At 30.7% G+C, this 13,838-nt stretch overlaps 5 protein-coding genes across 8 annotated transcripts; 3 read left to right on the top strand and 2 right to left on the bottom strand.

Moving 5' to 3' along the window:
• Window position 1: 1 nt before the first annotated feature.
• Window positions 2–1,705, top strand: LOC132916584 (splicing factor C9orf78). Of its 2 annotated transcripts, none has more exons than XM_060976699.1 (7): window positions 2–92; window positions 287–402; window positions 475–583; window positions 655–800; window positions 870–1,088; window positions 1,182–1,315; window positions 1,454–1,705. In XM_060976699.1, the coding sequence occupies exons 2-7, from the start codon at window positions 287–289 to the stop codon at window positions 1,618–1,620; spliced, it is 891 nt and encodes a 296-aa protein (XP_060832682.1). In that variant the 5' UTR covers window positions 2–92; the 3' UTR covers window positions 1,621–1,705. The 2 variants fall into 2 exon arrangements, with proteins under 2 accessions (XP_060832682.1, XP_060832681.1); XM_060976698.1 differs by having other exon boundaries at window positions 8–191.
• Window positions 1,706–2,324: 619 nt separating this feature from the next.
• Window positions 2,325–6,408, top strand: LOC132916581 (flotillin-1). The gene is made up of 10 exons (XM_060976694.1): window positions 2,325–2,645; window positions 2,964–3,039; window positions 3,180–3,270; window positions 3,363–3,506; window positions 3,603–3,722; window positions 4,295–4,510; window positions 4,605–4,792; window positions 4,854–5,064; window positions 5,151–5,315; window positions 5,391–6,408. Exons 1-10 carry the CDS (start codon window positions 2,594–2,596, stop codon window positions 5,406–5,408), a joined length of 1,281 nt encoding a protein of 426 aa, XP_060832677.1. The 5' UTR covers window positions 2,325–2,593; the 3' UTR covers window positions 5,409–6,408.
• A 123-nt stretch (window positions 6,409–6,531) lies between these two features.
• LOC132916592 (ADP,ATP carrier protein-like) lies at window positions 6,532–8,107 on the top strand. The gene is made up of 4 exons (XM_060976709.1): window positions 6,532–6,847; window positions 6,912–7,170; window positions 7,227–7,458; window positions 7,521–8,107. The coding sequence occupies exons 1-4, from the start codon at window positions 6,694–6,696 to the stop codon at window positions 7,803–7,805; spliced, it is 930 nt and encodes a 309-aa protein (XP_060832692.1). The 5' UTR covers window positions 6,532–6,693; the 3' UTR covers window positions 7,806–8,107.
• Window positions 8,108–8,253: 146 nt separating this feature from the next.
• Window positions 8,254–9,371, bottom strand: LOC132916588 (uncharacterized protein CG1161). The gene is made up of 5 exons (XM_060976706.1): window positions 9,166–9,371; window positions 8,976–9,094; window positions 8,753–8,867; window positions 8,552–8,692; window positions 8,254–8,455 (listed from the first exon to the last, which is right to left on the bottom strand). The coding sequence occupies exons 1-5, from the start codon at window positions 9,223–9,225 to the stop codon at window positions 8,306–8,308; spliced, it is 585 nt and encodes a 194-aa protein (XP_060832689.1). The 5' UTR covers window positions 9,226–9,371; the 3' UTR covers window positions 8,254–8,305.
• Window positions 9,372–10,166: 795 nt separating this feature from the next.
• Window positions 10,167–13,589, bottom strand: LOC132916585 (syntaxin-7). 3 transcript variants are annotated; one of them, XM_060976702.1, is made up of 6 exons: window positions 13,052–13,589; window positions 12,536–12,660; window positions 12,401–12,470; window positions 12,155–12,329; window positions 11,221–11,433; window positions 10,167–11,153 (listed from the first exon to the last, which is right to left on the bottom strand). In XM_060976702.1, exons 2-6 carry the CDS (start codon window positions 12,642–12,644, stop codon window positions 10,905–10,907), a joined length of 816 nt encoding a protein of 271 aa, XP_060832685.1. In that variant the 5' UTR covers window positions 12,645–12,660; window positions 13,052–13,589; the 3' UTR covers window positions 10,167–10,904. The 3 variants fall into 3 exon arrangements, with proteins under 3 accessions (XP_060832685.1, XP_060832686.1, XP_060832684.1); XM_060976703.1 differs by having other exon boundaries at window positions 13,235–13,589; XM_060976701.1 differs by having other exon boundaries at window positions 13,241–13,589.
• Window positions 13,590–13,838: the final 249 nt, after the last annotated feature.

Genomic DNA, 13,838 nt, shown 5'->3' with positions numbered 1-13,838 from the left:
ATCTGATATCTTTATAACCTATGGAATACAAATGTTAAGTACTTTTATAAACTGCCTAAAAGTCTATACGATAAAAAGTGTCACTTTACAATGTACGATAATCTGTAAATCTTTGTCTTTCTCTGAATGCATTCATCATTTATTTACAAACATTGTTGTTTATGATATAAATAGTTGTTTACATATGTAATGTAAGACATAAATCATTAGTTTAAAATCATATTTAGAAAAAGTAATGAAATATGAAGTATATACATTTTTTATTTACGTATTTGTTTTAAAATAGATGACTAGTACAGAAGAAAAGAAAATAGAATTCAAAAAGAAATCAAGGAAACCGATAAGGAAACGACAGGTTTCATCAGATGAAGATGACAATGAAAATGAAGAAGCCTCTGTTAGGTAAATGACAAATCCAAACACATGAAATGTAGTAGATTATACACTTTAGTGATAAGTATAATATCTATTTAGGGAAAAAGTTGAAGAGATGAAAACTATACAAAAACTTCGTGAAAGACCAAAAGGTATAAATGTTGTTGGTTTAGCCCTTGGAGAAAATGTAACACCTGATGTAATGACGGTAAATATTAATGAAATTAATAAATAAAATATGATAACTTCTTCCCTTCTGAAAGATTCTTCTTTCTTCAGTCTGACCCTTTTAATGTAAAAACTGGAGGAATGGTAAATATGACTGTATTAAAGAATACAAAATTGAAACAAAATGATGCATATGAAACTGGAATTGGCACACAATTTAATGCAGAGACTAATAAACGCGATGAAGATGAAGAAATGTAAATATTGTATTTATGATGTTGATATAATTCAATAAATACATAATTAATGATTTCTAATTTTTTTAGGGTAAAATATATTGAAGAAGAATTATCAAAGAGGAAAAGCAAAACTGAGGGTACAACTGAAAATGGATCAAATAATGACAAAGGTTCTTATTGTTCACCAGAAGAAGCAGCTTTGCAAGCAGTACCTGAACATTTAAGACAAAGTTCTGCACACAGAAGTGAAGAAATGCTTTCAAATCAAATGTTATCTGGTATTCCAGAAGTGGATCTTGGAATAGAGTATATGATTTTATAATATACACTTGATTCTTTTTAACAAATTTCGTATAAAAGAATGTTTTTTTTTCATTCATAAATCATTCACCTTTTCAGAGCAAAGATTCGTAATATTGAAGCTACGGAAGAAGCTAAATTAAAACTGCTTTGGGATAGGCACAGAAAGAAAGATGGACCCTCGCAATTTGTCCCAACAAACATGGCTGTGAATTTTGTACAACACAATAGATGTACACTATCTACTTCACCTTTTATTTTATCTAACTTATAAATCAACTTCTATAACATATAATAACTTTTATTTCTTTTTTATTTTTTTTTTTTTTTTTTTTTTTTTTTTTTTTTTTTTTTTTTTTTTTTTTTTTTAGTTAACATAGAAGATACAGATTTCCAGAAATCAAAACAAGATTCTGATGAGAGAAAAAAGGTTGCAGCGCCCAGAGATGATTACAAGAGTAAAAGGAAAGATAATGGAGAAAAAGCAACTGATGATTATCATTATGAAAGATTCAAAAAACAATTTAGACGATTTTGAAATTATTTGTAAATAGAAATAAAGGACATAAGTTATATGTAATGAAAAATTTATTATTTATACATAATATGTATCGTTAAATTTATTGTTGTAAATGTTTTGATCTATGTTATAAAAATTATCGAATTATTAACCCATTTGCATCATAACTCTACTTAGTGTGTTCAGACAACGTCGTCCAACTGACAGTTGGCCCGTATCACGCACAGCCGTATATCGGCAGTTTTATTATTTTCGTTAACTTCGACTTCTTGTGTATTTACAGTTATACTGCTCACGCTTGAAAAATTATATACAATCGGCGTATGATTTTGGGGTTTCCATACAAAATCTCTATTTACAAAACTACCGCGTTGGTAAACTTAGCTGTGATCGCTTGACGAAATATGACGGATACGTCTTCAAGTATATCCTATTTCTACACTTGAATCTGAATCGTCAAAATAGTCAGAATTCATTCGGGCAATTAAATTTTATTTTAAATTATAAAATTAGATTATTTTTTAAATTTGGATTTAGATTGACACTACTTACTCTTAACGGCAGTTAGAAAGATCTACACAATAATAAAAAATTTGTTAAGAACGCAATGAAAATAGTTCAAATGTTCGCAAATTTACAGCAAGATGCGAACGATGTCATATGCGGAATATTCCGGGGCCGGTGATAGAAAAAGTCGCGGTTCGCAGAATAGTCTGTGTTCAGTGATAGGAGACGATCGTCATGCGCGGAATATTCTGCTTACGGATGCAAATGGGTTAATACTTTAAAATACAATGCAGGATTTTATTAGGCATAAAAGCTTAATAGTGAGCGTGTAGCTAAGACGTGTATTGTAAACTCGGCATAAGCTCCAATACGATCTCACAGAATGACGACATCGTAGCGACGTCAATTGACTGTAGAGGGATTACACTGAAATTCAATCCCTTTAAACTTGCTGTAACTATTGTTTTTCTTTACACCTGCAACTATGAGTTGTGGATTCGTTACTTGTGGCCCAAACGAGGCTCTCGTAGTATCAGGTGATTATATCAACCGATTTCAACTGCAAATTATTCGGTTTCAGTACGTTTTATCAAGCCGACATGGGAGGAGCACTTTATCAATTAATTGATTTGGAAAATTTAGTTCGTAATAAAGTAGAAAAATTAATTAAGTGGTATATAGATTCATTATTTTGTATTAATTTTGCCTGGTTGATTGTAAATTATTTTACTATAGATTTAATTGTATATTTTTTCTTTAAATGTATTCTATTTTATACTATAATATAATAATACCAATATAAAAAGAAGATCATATAATACAATGAAATTTGTCTTCACTAATTTATTTTTAAGGATGTTGCTACAGCAAGCCTCTACTAGTACCTGGTGGTCGAGTATTTGTTTGGCCTATTGTCCAACAAGTACAGAAGTAAGTTGAACTTATTGAATAATGAAATTAAAGATCAAAATTATATATAGTTGAATTTTGGTTTTTGTATTGTATATAAAGGAATTATGTAATACATATTTGATAACTGTTCTGTTGTAATTAAAATTTGTATTTTTTAGAATTTCATTGAATACTATGACTTTACAAGTAGAAAGTCCAACTGTGTATACATGTCAAGGTGTACCAATATCTGTAACAGGAATTGCACAGGTATTAATTACTAATATAATTGAAGTATTTATATATAAATGTCATAAATAAATGATTATTTATTTACGAAATGTTTATGTATTTGTTCTAAGGTCAAAATACAAGGTCAAAATGAGGAAATGTTATCCACAGCATGTGAACAATTTCTTGGGAAAACTGAAGAAGAAATTCATAATATTGCACTTGTAACATTAGAAGGACATCAACGGGCCATAATGGGAAGCATGACTGTAGAGGTATAATACATACCATTACATTAAAATTTTTTAGTTAAGTTGTTAGATGAAAATAGATATTAATTCCATTTAATTTCTTTTATTTCTCTGAAATAGGAAATATACAAGGATCGTAAAAAATTCAGCAAGGAGGTTTTTGAAGTAGCAAGCAGTGATTTAGTCAATATGGGCATTACTGTTGTGTCCTATACATTAAAAGATATTCGAGATGAAGAAGTAAGTTAATTTTTTCTTCCTACTAAACAGCATTTGATTCTTATTAACGAATTCAGGAACAACTTTTATGCAAAAATTACAAAACAATTGAATATTCTAAAATGTATAAAGTCTTTTTAATATGAAAAGTCCCCCTTTAAGTGCAATTGTGCAATATTTATAAGTAATTTCTTATTAATATGAGTTAATGTAGTCCAATTCTTGTACATTGTAAATTGAATACATTTTTGTTTTGCTACTTGCAGGGGGCAAAGGTACGTTCAAATTTTGTTTTATCACTACATATAATGCTACTGCACTGCTGTTCAAAGAATATTAGTACAGATCATTAATATTGAAATAAGAGGGAACTAGAGCATATCTCAAGTGCTTGCTTCAGTGGTAGCACATATATTCTATACACATTTGCAAATTTCTGTGTTTCAAATATGTGTGATATTCTTATTGTATGCTGCCTTTAATTCAGGTTGAATTCAAAGTAATTGCTAAAATGAACGTTATTACATAAAATTCGTAATGAAAATACAATATTATTAATCATAATGTATTAAATGTTTATCGATCATTTATAGGGATACCTGAAAGCTCTTGGTATGGCAAGAACAGCTGAGGTGAAACGTGATGCGAGAATCGGTGAAGCAGAAGCTCGCAGAGATGCTCAAATTCGTGAAGCCATCGCTGAAGAACAAAGAATGGCTGCTCGTTTTCTTAATGATACCGAGATTGCTAAAGCGCAGCGTGATTTTGAATTAAAGAAAGCCGCATATGACGTTGAAGTGCAAACCAAAGTAGGTTTTCTTATCTTCATTTTTCTTTTATTCTTTCTTTTCATCTTTGTCATTGTTTCTATGAGTAACACATTGATTTATATTTTAATTATAGAAAGCAGAAGCAGAGATGGCATTTGAATTGCAAGCTGCAAAAACTAAGCAAAGGATTATGGAAGAACAAATGCAAATAAAAGTGGTTGAACGTGGACAAGAAATTGCAGTACAAGAACAAGAAATGATGAGACGCGAACGAGAATTGGATGCAACTGTACGACGCCCAGCTGATGCAGAAAAATATAGGTAAGTTGAGTTACTTTAGAAAATTGATAAATAAGTGTTAATAAATATTATATATTCACAGATTAGAAAAAATGGCTGAAGCTAATAAACTGCGTTTAGTAATGGAAGCTGAAGCCGAAGCAGAAGCCATCAAAATTCGTGGTGAAGCAGAAGCCTTTGCCATTGAAGCAAAGGCTAAAGCAGAAGCGGAACAAATGGCAAAGAAAGCTGCTGCATGGAATGAGTACAAGAGTGCTGCTATGATAGACATGATGTTAGATACTCTTCCAAAGGTAATTGAAAAAGAATTTGTATCTTAATTTCAAAGATTTTTTTTAACTGAGTAATGTAAACGCCTCTTACACCTTACATTTCATAGGTTGCCGCTGAAGTCGCAGCACCTTTGTCACAAGCCAAAAAGATAACAATGGTTTCTAGTGGAAGTGGAACTATTGGAGCAGAAAAGTTAACCGAAGAAGTGTTTAATATAGTGACGCGTGTACCGGATTTGGTTAAAAATTTAACAGGCGTGGATATTGCAAAGGTATGCCTAATCATGGAAAGTAATCGTATTTGAAATATACCGATAGAAGAAATCATAATTATAATTCTTTTTCAGTCTGTTCATGCGGCTTAATCGAATGGTACAAGAGTTTTTAATACTTCCTGACCACATTCATACTCGTATTATTAAGTATTAAACGAGTCTTTGATATACACGTTTATTTTAATATGCTGTTGCATATTAGAGCCAAATTATAAGTTTTAACTTTAGTGACATTTCGTTGGATAAAACGTTCGGTACTTTCACTGCCAGTTAATTGAAGATAACAAATCACTTTCTATTAATACCAATTGTGAATGAATATTTTACAAGGAAATATATTCAAAATGGTATACATTTTTAAAAATAGATTATAAATTGTGAATATATTCGCACAACATCCGTATCTCATTACTTGAACGATATATAATAGATAGCAATGAATGCCTAAGTTATACAGGCAGTGAATGTGTGTTTTATTTAATGGATATTGGAAACTCATAGTACAATTTTTATTTTTATTTGACGAAATAAGTTAAAGTTGTACCAAATTTCTATGTTTATTATATTTCTAATTAGTCTTTTATGCACTTAGAAGAGAAAAGAAACAAATACAAATATATCTTTTCGAATCTCATATTGACCAAAGATGGTCCAGTTTTGTCCATACATATATAACTTTGCCACTATGTGCCAGAACATTCCTCTAAATATGCTATACATACCTTTCAGTAGTATTAATGTAATTAATGGGTATGAGCATTTTAGAACTGGAAGTGCTAATATTTAACACTTGTTCAATGTGGTTTAATGTTAAGTAACTATATCTAGTCCCTGAAATTTAAATATCTTTACTTAATGTTTAGTTATAGTTCTTATTTTCCTTTAAAGATGCGTTAATATATTTTGCGCCAATTTTAGTTAGAATTTACTGTGATCTGAAACTCTTTGTACGAAGAAGAATAATAGTATATACAATTCTTGAAACGTGTTTGAGAGTTTTGATGACAAAATTTGTATGACCAATTTAACGCCTTAAATTAATGAGAAGAAGATTCAATTTTATGTAAAGCGATTAAACGTTAAAACCAAATTTCCTGTGTATTAATTTGCCCATTCCATTGCAATAAGTCAAAAACAAAAACAAAAAACAATAGAAGTTACAAATTAAACCATTGTAAAAAAGCTCATGACATATGTGGGTTAATATTTATTTATGATAGTTTCAATATAATGAAGATATGTTTTATGTCGAAATAAACTTATAAAATCATTTGATCTATGAAATTGTGTTAACATTATGATCCCTAATTTAAACCGATTTTATCTTTGTAACCTGAAATTTATCTTTAAAGATATGTCTTAAAAAATTTATAATATGGATGCATATAAGTCATTTCTAATAGATTTTTTAGCTGGTGGGATATCTGCAGCTGTATCAAAAACTGCAGTAGCACCATTAGAAAGGGTAAAATTATTACTTCAAGTTCAACATACTTCAAAACAAATAAGACCAGAAGATCGGTACAAAGGTATGTTTCTCAATACAAAATAAAATAATATTTTTATGGTTTACCATGATTTTCATTTTATTAGGAATGATGGATGCATTTATACGTATACCGAAAGAAACTGGATTTCTTAGTTTTTGGAGAGGAAATTTAGCTAATGTAATTCGATATTTCCCAACTCAAGCTTTAAATTTTGCATTTAAAGACAAATTCAAAGCTATATTTTTGGAAGGTGTTCCAAAAGATGCATTTTGGAGACAGTTTGCTGGAAATTTGGCTTCCGGTGGAGCTGCTGGAGCAACATCTCTTTTATTTGTATATCCACTTGATTTTGCTCGTACAAGGTAATACATTTACCTTTATATAGCTCTAGATAATATAATAATGATGTACTTTGCAGATTAGCTGCAGATATTGGACAAGGAGATAAAAGGGAATTCAAAGGTCTGGGTGACTGTATAGTAAAAATTTTCAAGACAGATGGCCTTATTGGTTTATATCGAGGGTTTAATGTGAGCGTTCAAGGGATTATTATTTATAGAGCTACTTATTTTGGTCTTTATGATACCACAAAAAACATGCTTCCTGATCCAAAAAATACTCCCCTACATATTACCTTTTTAATTGCGCAAGTAAGTCATTTTTTATTAGTTTAAGATTATTTTCAAACTTCCAGATGTAACATTATTTACAGGTAGTAACAACAGTGGCTGGAGTTATGTCATACCCTTTTGATACAGTTAGAAGACGTATGATGATGCAATCAGGACGTAGTAAAAGAGAAATCATGTATAAAAATACATTAGATTGTTGGATCAAAACAGCCAAGGCAGAAGGTGTTGGCGCTTTTTTTAAAGGTTCACTGTCAAATATTCTCAGAGGTACTGGTGGAGCATTAGTTTTAACATTGTATGATACACTCAAAAACATTTTTGAAGATGTATTACGTGATAAAGACTCGTCTGCAGTGTCCAAATAATGTTAAATAATTTCATATTCAAATTTTGAATGATTGTGAATTGATCTAAACAAGTAAAATTGTATTGATTTTCTACAGACTGAGTATTATTCATGCTATGGAAAGTAATGTTCCATATACTAAAATTATTTATGTAACAATTCATGAATATCAGACTGTAAAATAGTTCAATTTATTTTTAAATAAATATTTCATAAAAATATATATACACTTACCAATAGAAATAACACACTTTAATACTTTACTGTTTGATACATTACTCAAAGAATTTAGAAATCACTAGTTATGTATTTATAGCATCCATAATCAGATTTGTTAGTATTTACAAATAGCTCAATTGTTTACTTTTATCATTTCATATAAGGAATTAAACATATTTATATGTAAGATAATCTGAAAAAATTATATATACAGAACTGTAAATGCCATCAAATAAATGTCACAGCCCTTGTATTGTTATTTATTATATTTAATTCCTTCTATAAACAGAATTGTACACTTTAATTAAGCATAGTATGCCGATCGTAAATATTACGTCTCTGCTCACGAACTTGACGTTTCCATTTATCTTGTTGGTGACCAACACGATTTAAAACATTACCTCTTTCGCCCATGGCATGAAATGTTCCAGGAGCTGTTGAGGAATCGTCCTATTAAAACAAAGATGGTTTAAATAATCATAACATATCAAACTAAACATGTGATATTTTAGACTTTAATGTATATAATAAACCTTATTAACTTACATCTTCATTATTGTGTTCGTGATAGCCAATATTTGTTGAAGCTTTATGAATTCTTTTATTTAACAATGGATCCAGGCAAATCAAAAATAACATATAAATTACTAACAGAGATATAACCCAAATAACAAGTATCACTACTATCTGAAAAGACAAATTACTTCATAAACTTTCTACTAAATGAGAAATAGTAAAAAGACTTACTTTGATAATGGTGGTATTCCTGTTTTCATATTTACAATCACATCGTGAACAAAAAATTTCTTCTTTACCTTTCAACTGATCTCCCACTTTTGACAATACAACATTTTCACATTTACTGTAGATTAAAATTTACATGAAGTTACATACAAATGACATTGATAACTTATGCATGTTACAGATATGGGATTAAGCTTCTTAATTGAGTATTAGGAATTTCAATTACCATTCAGACGGTGGAACATTTATAATATATGTTTTCCGTTCTGACGACGATTGTGTTGTATTTATAACGGATGGAAGACTAGGACAAATGCATTTGCACCGTTTATCATCATACTGCGCCTGTAATTCGTTCATAGGGATTATGTATTATGACAATTAGATTTTGCTATTTTCTATCTTAATAACCTAACCTCAGATTCTGACAAACATATTAATACAATCGTAGTTACAACAAAAATGTGCTTCAACATTATATTTTTAAAACTTCTGTCTGGTACGTGTTCTTTTTTATTATTTTGATATATTTAATTTACGAACGCGAATGTCAAACAAAACAATTAATGCACTTCCATATTGCGTGAACATAGACGTAACCGTCAAACGACACGGATGTAACTGGTGAATACTTACATAGGTAGCATGTACATATACATATACATATATATGTAAGTAGTAAAGTAAGTATTAAGTACATATGTACACACAATCGATGTCGAGTCGCATCACATTTCGATATGAAACGATATGACACGCAATTTTATTTCAATTAATATTTTTTACATAGGGACGTTCTGCCGCTGGCGCTAACTCCCCAGAACTCACCAGCATCACGGCATGGTAGGCACAAGCAGACGCTTGAACGGTGCCAAGAATAGGTGATTTTTCACAAAAGCACTGCGCCTATCAACTACATCCTTTGTTCTTCCTTCTTCTGCCTCGAAGCTTAATACTCGCAATACATGCTTTTCCTTTTGTTATGAACAGCAATATTGTTTATGTATTGTTATGAATAACAATAAGTGCCGTGATTTCTTTTCACATTATAAACTATTCTTTTATACAAGACTAACTACTATAGTATTCGCGTACTATTTGCGAACTTCTGTCACTAATCTTATTGGCATTATTAATGAACTCGTTATAACAGCACTATCTATTTGTGCGGCGCGAAGCCTTGTCTGGTATTCCTCTTAGCACGAGGGAATCATCGTGAATCCTACACATGTATTGTAATATGTATAAAATGATAGACTGAAGATTAAAGTAAATTTTTTAATACATAAGATGATTTAATATATACTTTTAATATTACATTAATCAAATATAAAATAAAGTAAAAATTTGTCTTAAAATAATTTAATAATTGTTAAATTCAGTAATAATAAATCATTTTGTTCAAATTTGATATATGTACTTCATTTTACATGATTTATTACATTTTGGCTAAAATAAATTAACATTCTTAAATATAATACAATTAGCTTACATTGATTTTTCATTCATATACTCTGCTGTTTCATAATATCCGCATTGAATTTTTGTTATCTTAATGTTTACAGATCAGAACAATCTCTGTGGTATGTTCGCAATTTGCATACTATATGATGATTATACCAATACATTCACTCCTTACCGATTCATACAATTCATGCGAGATTCAGTTTTCAAAATGCAGACTGGCATCATTCAGAATGAATCTCTATATTCACATATTATAATCCATAAAATAATGTGAAATTATTAATCACAACTATATCATGAATAGACCTATATACGTATATACGTATATATTTATATATTTTTCTTTTATATATATATATATTTATGCACTAATATTACACATTGAGTAATGAAACGTACAAATGGACTGGGCAGTCTTAGACTTGCCGTTGCACATCTTATTCGTAAAATAGATCTTGCACCATTTATTATCACAATTATAAGAATGTTATTAGTAAGATATAGTGCGATGCAAGTTTTTTCCGTTACGTTCACTTCCATTGATTGATAGTACTACTCTTCCCTCATATTCATAAAGCGACTTTAATTAAATCAGGAGATTTTTCAGAAAATACACCAAGTATGGTACCTTGCAGTTAAGATGCAGTGCAGCTACGTCTTTTACCATCATTTTGTACCATCAAATACTTTAAGAGCTTTGCCAAGCAATGATTCCAATTAATATAGATAGCACGACTGCTCCAATAAGAACGAGTATGCATTTTTTCTTGCGCAGTTTATTTTTATATATAGTTGCTTGTCTTACATGTGAAGAAGCTTCATGGACAGATACTTCTGTTCTTTCAACAGAAGCCTCTATAGAATCAATGACTTCTCTTTGGTCATATACTAAAGCACCAAGATCTTTGAAAATTTGATTGATGTCACTAATATTATTCTGCAAAATAAATAAATCATTATAGTATCGACTCATAACATATCATTAAATAAGTAAAGAAATGTACCTCCAATTGTCTTATACTTGCTTCTTGTTCTTCCAACATTCGCAAGTTTTGTTCCTCTTTTAACTGCTGTTGCTGTATTTGTTTCTGAGTTCTGCTATCTTGTAACTCTATTAATGTCTCTTGTTTCTTCTCTCCAAATGGAGTAATACCTGCACTTGCTTTTGCTTTTCTAACCATTTCCTTCTCTTTAGAGGCTGCAAGCCTTTGCACTGCCTAAAAGATTTAATTTATACATACTTATTCCCCGTGGTTGATCTTTGTGGGTCGTTCGGAGTTTATTGAATTTTGCGCGCGATATGCCGACTAATATAAAACGAAAGAACACTCCATGTTGGAAACTAAAAATCATGTATTTCAGCAAACAAACTATAATTGCTAACTAACTAAAGTGAATAACTATGGATGACAATGAAGGCTAACTAACGAAAGATTATGACTATGAGTATGAGCTGTTATGAATGATATATAAATGACAATTAACTTATTCTTAAAGGCGACCAAACCGCAGTCACCCCCTTCCAATGCATCCGTAGTATGATCTGTCCTTGGAGCGGGGGTGAAGGAGTTGATGATCATTACATAGTGGCACTGGCAACTGGGTCATAGCACTACGAAGTACCAAGAACCGTTATGCTCGGTAACGAGCATCTAAATCCTAGAAGACCCTTTAGGATATAATTGTATGATACTTTGCTATCTATCATGAAAAATTTCATGAAAACGAACAATGACCGATTTCTAACAAATAAATTTTCACGAACGGAATGTGCCACTGCCACATGTAGTATGTGGGCTACAGACCAGTTGGCTAAGGAAATTTGCTGAATAAAACAAATTAGAAATACATGATGCTTCGCTATATCATAATGTTCCTCCATTGTGTTTCCTAACAATGTAGATAAACATACATAGTAAAGTAATAAAGTAAACATACTTGAAAAGAATTTAATGCACTTGTAAATTCATCTTGCAAACGTTCCCTTTGCATTTTACGCTGTCTCTGTTCACCAGGACTGGTAGATCCTGAATTATTAGCCAGTATAGCCAAGTCTCTAAGATGCACACTAGTATCTTTTGCCAGCTGTTGTGTATAATGTTGTATTTGATGCCTAAAAAATACAATACATAAAATATGTATTCATAGAATGCAATTGATTAACACTTCTTGATAACAACTTACAATTGATTCCGTAGCTCTTGAGAATCTGTAGAGCTACCCAATTGATTAACCATCTTTTGCATGGAAGATACTGTCGAACATAAATCAAAATGAATATTGAATATATCTTTCAACAAATAAAGTTCATATATTTACCATTTTGAGATATCTTCAAAATTGACGTTCCAATTGTTTGTGATAATCTGCCAAAATCTTGTTCCCTTGCGGGTCCACCATTGTGGTATGACGAAAAGCCAATATCCATGTTGACTTTTATGTTACTTAAACAAGATTAGAAATATATTAAGATACGATTGAAGAGTACTTGTAGAAAACACTGTAGGTGCCAAAATTGAATAATTTTGATTTTGAATATTGTAATATAGAATTCAAGTGTAATTTTTCTTTCTAAATAGTTACTAATAATGCTAGAGGATGTCATAGTGTCGCCGCTATAGAAGAAAATATAAGTGCCAATAAACATTAATTAATTGTTTTTTGGCTTTTGTTTATGCCATCTATGTAAATGAATGGAACATTGAGTTTTCTTTACAATTAAGAGATGGCACATACAGGATTTTCTATGGATATACTTTTCTCTTTCATGAATTTGGACTATATTAATGCATAACTTATTTTTCTCTCCTGAAAAACTTGTTTCTTGGCACTTACAACGTTTTCTACAAGCACTCTTCAATTATTCTTTATGTGTAGCAGTAATCTCCTTCTTAGAGGTTATACTCTCATTGATTAACGCATTAAGATAATCACAATAAAAAATCACTTTCGTAATTTACTCTAAAGGCACACAGGATTCGATTTGAAGGTAATATTCTTCGGGATAAAAAAGATTACGATTACTTATTCTCCTGTCCAGTTTCTCGGCGCGTGAATCAGAGAACTCCAGGTTTTGTGGAAAATCACAGACGACACGATGACAGTTCAAACGTTAAAAATGGTAAAGAGTTGTTATCTGTCTATCTTATTCCACTGTTGTCAACAAAATGACCAGCAAGTATGATCTGTTTTCAAGATGACTCATACGGTTACCATCGAAAAATTAACGATTTCTCTAGAGAAAAGACATCACACGCATCGACCTTTTTGTTGTTGCTCGAAATAAACCAAGTTCACTATGCGAAGCTCTAAAACTTCGAGTAAATCGATAAACTCTAAGCCAAGTCTGAATGAATATAGTCGTCAGTGTCACCATCTGTCACAGTGTATATGTAATCCTGCACACGAATTGTATCGAGATAAATAAACGCCACTCCCGATCAAAAAAACGAGGCCATTACGTATGTGAAACCATCTTCGTAGCCATTTGCTGAAAAATTGGCGAATTATTCTAATTTGCATAAAGGAAAAATTCATGAAATATGCATGCATGTAATTAATGAATCATGTAAAACGTATGTTTTTACTACTATGCTTTTTAACTCTTTTATGGATGGGGGAA

This window comes from Bombus pascuorum, chromosome 2, assembly GCF_905332965.1.
Source record: "Bombus pascuorum chromosome 2, iyBomPasc1.1, whole genome shotgun sequence".
NCBI classification, from domain to species: domain Eukaryota; kingdom Metazoa; phylum Arthropoda; class Insecta; order Hymenoptera; family Apidae; genus Bombus; species Bombus pascuorum.
The sequence above is the reverse complement of the archived record's forward strand: the minus strand, read 5'-3'. Positions and strand labels throughout refer to the sequence as shown.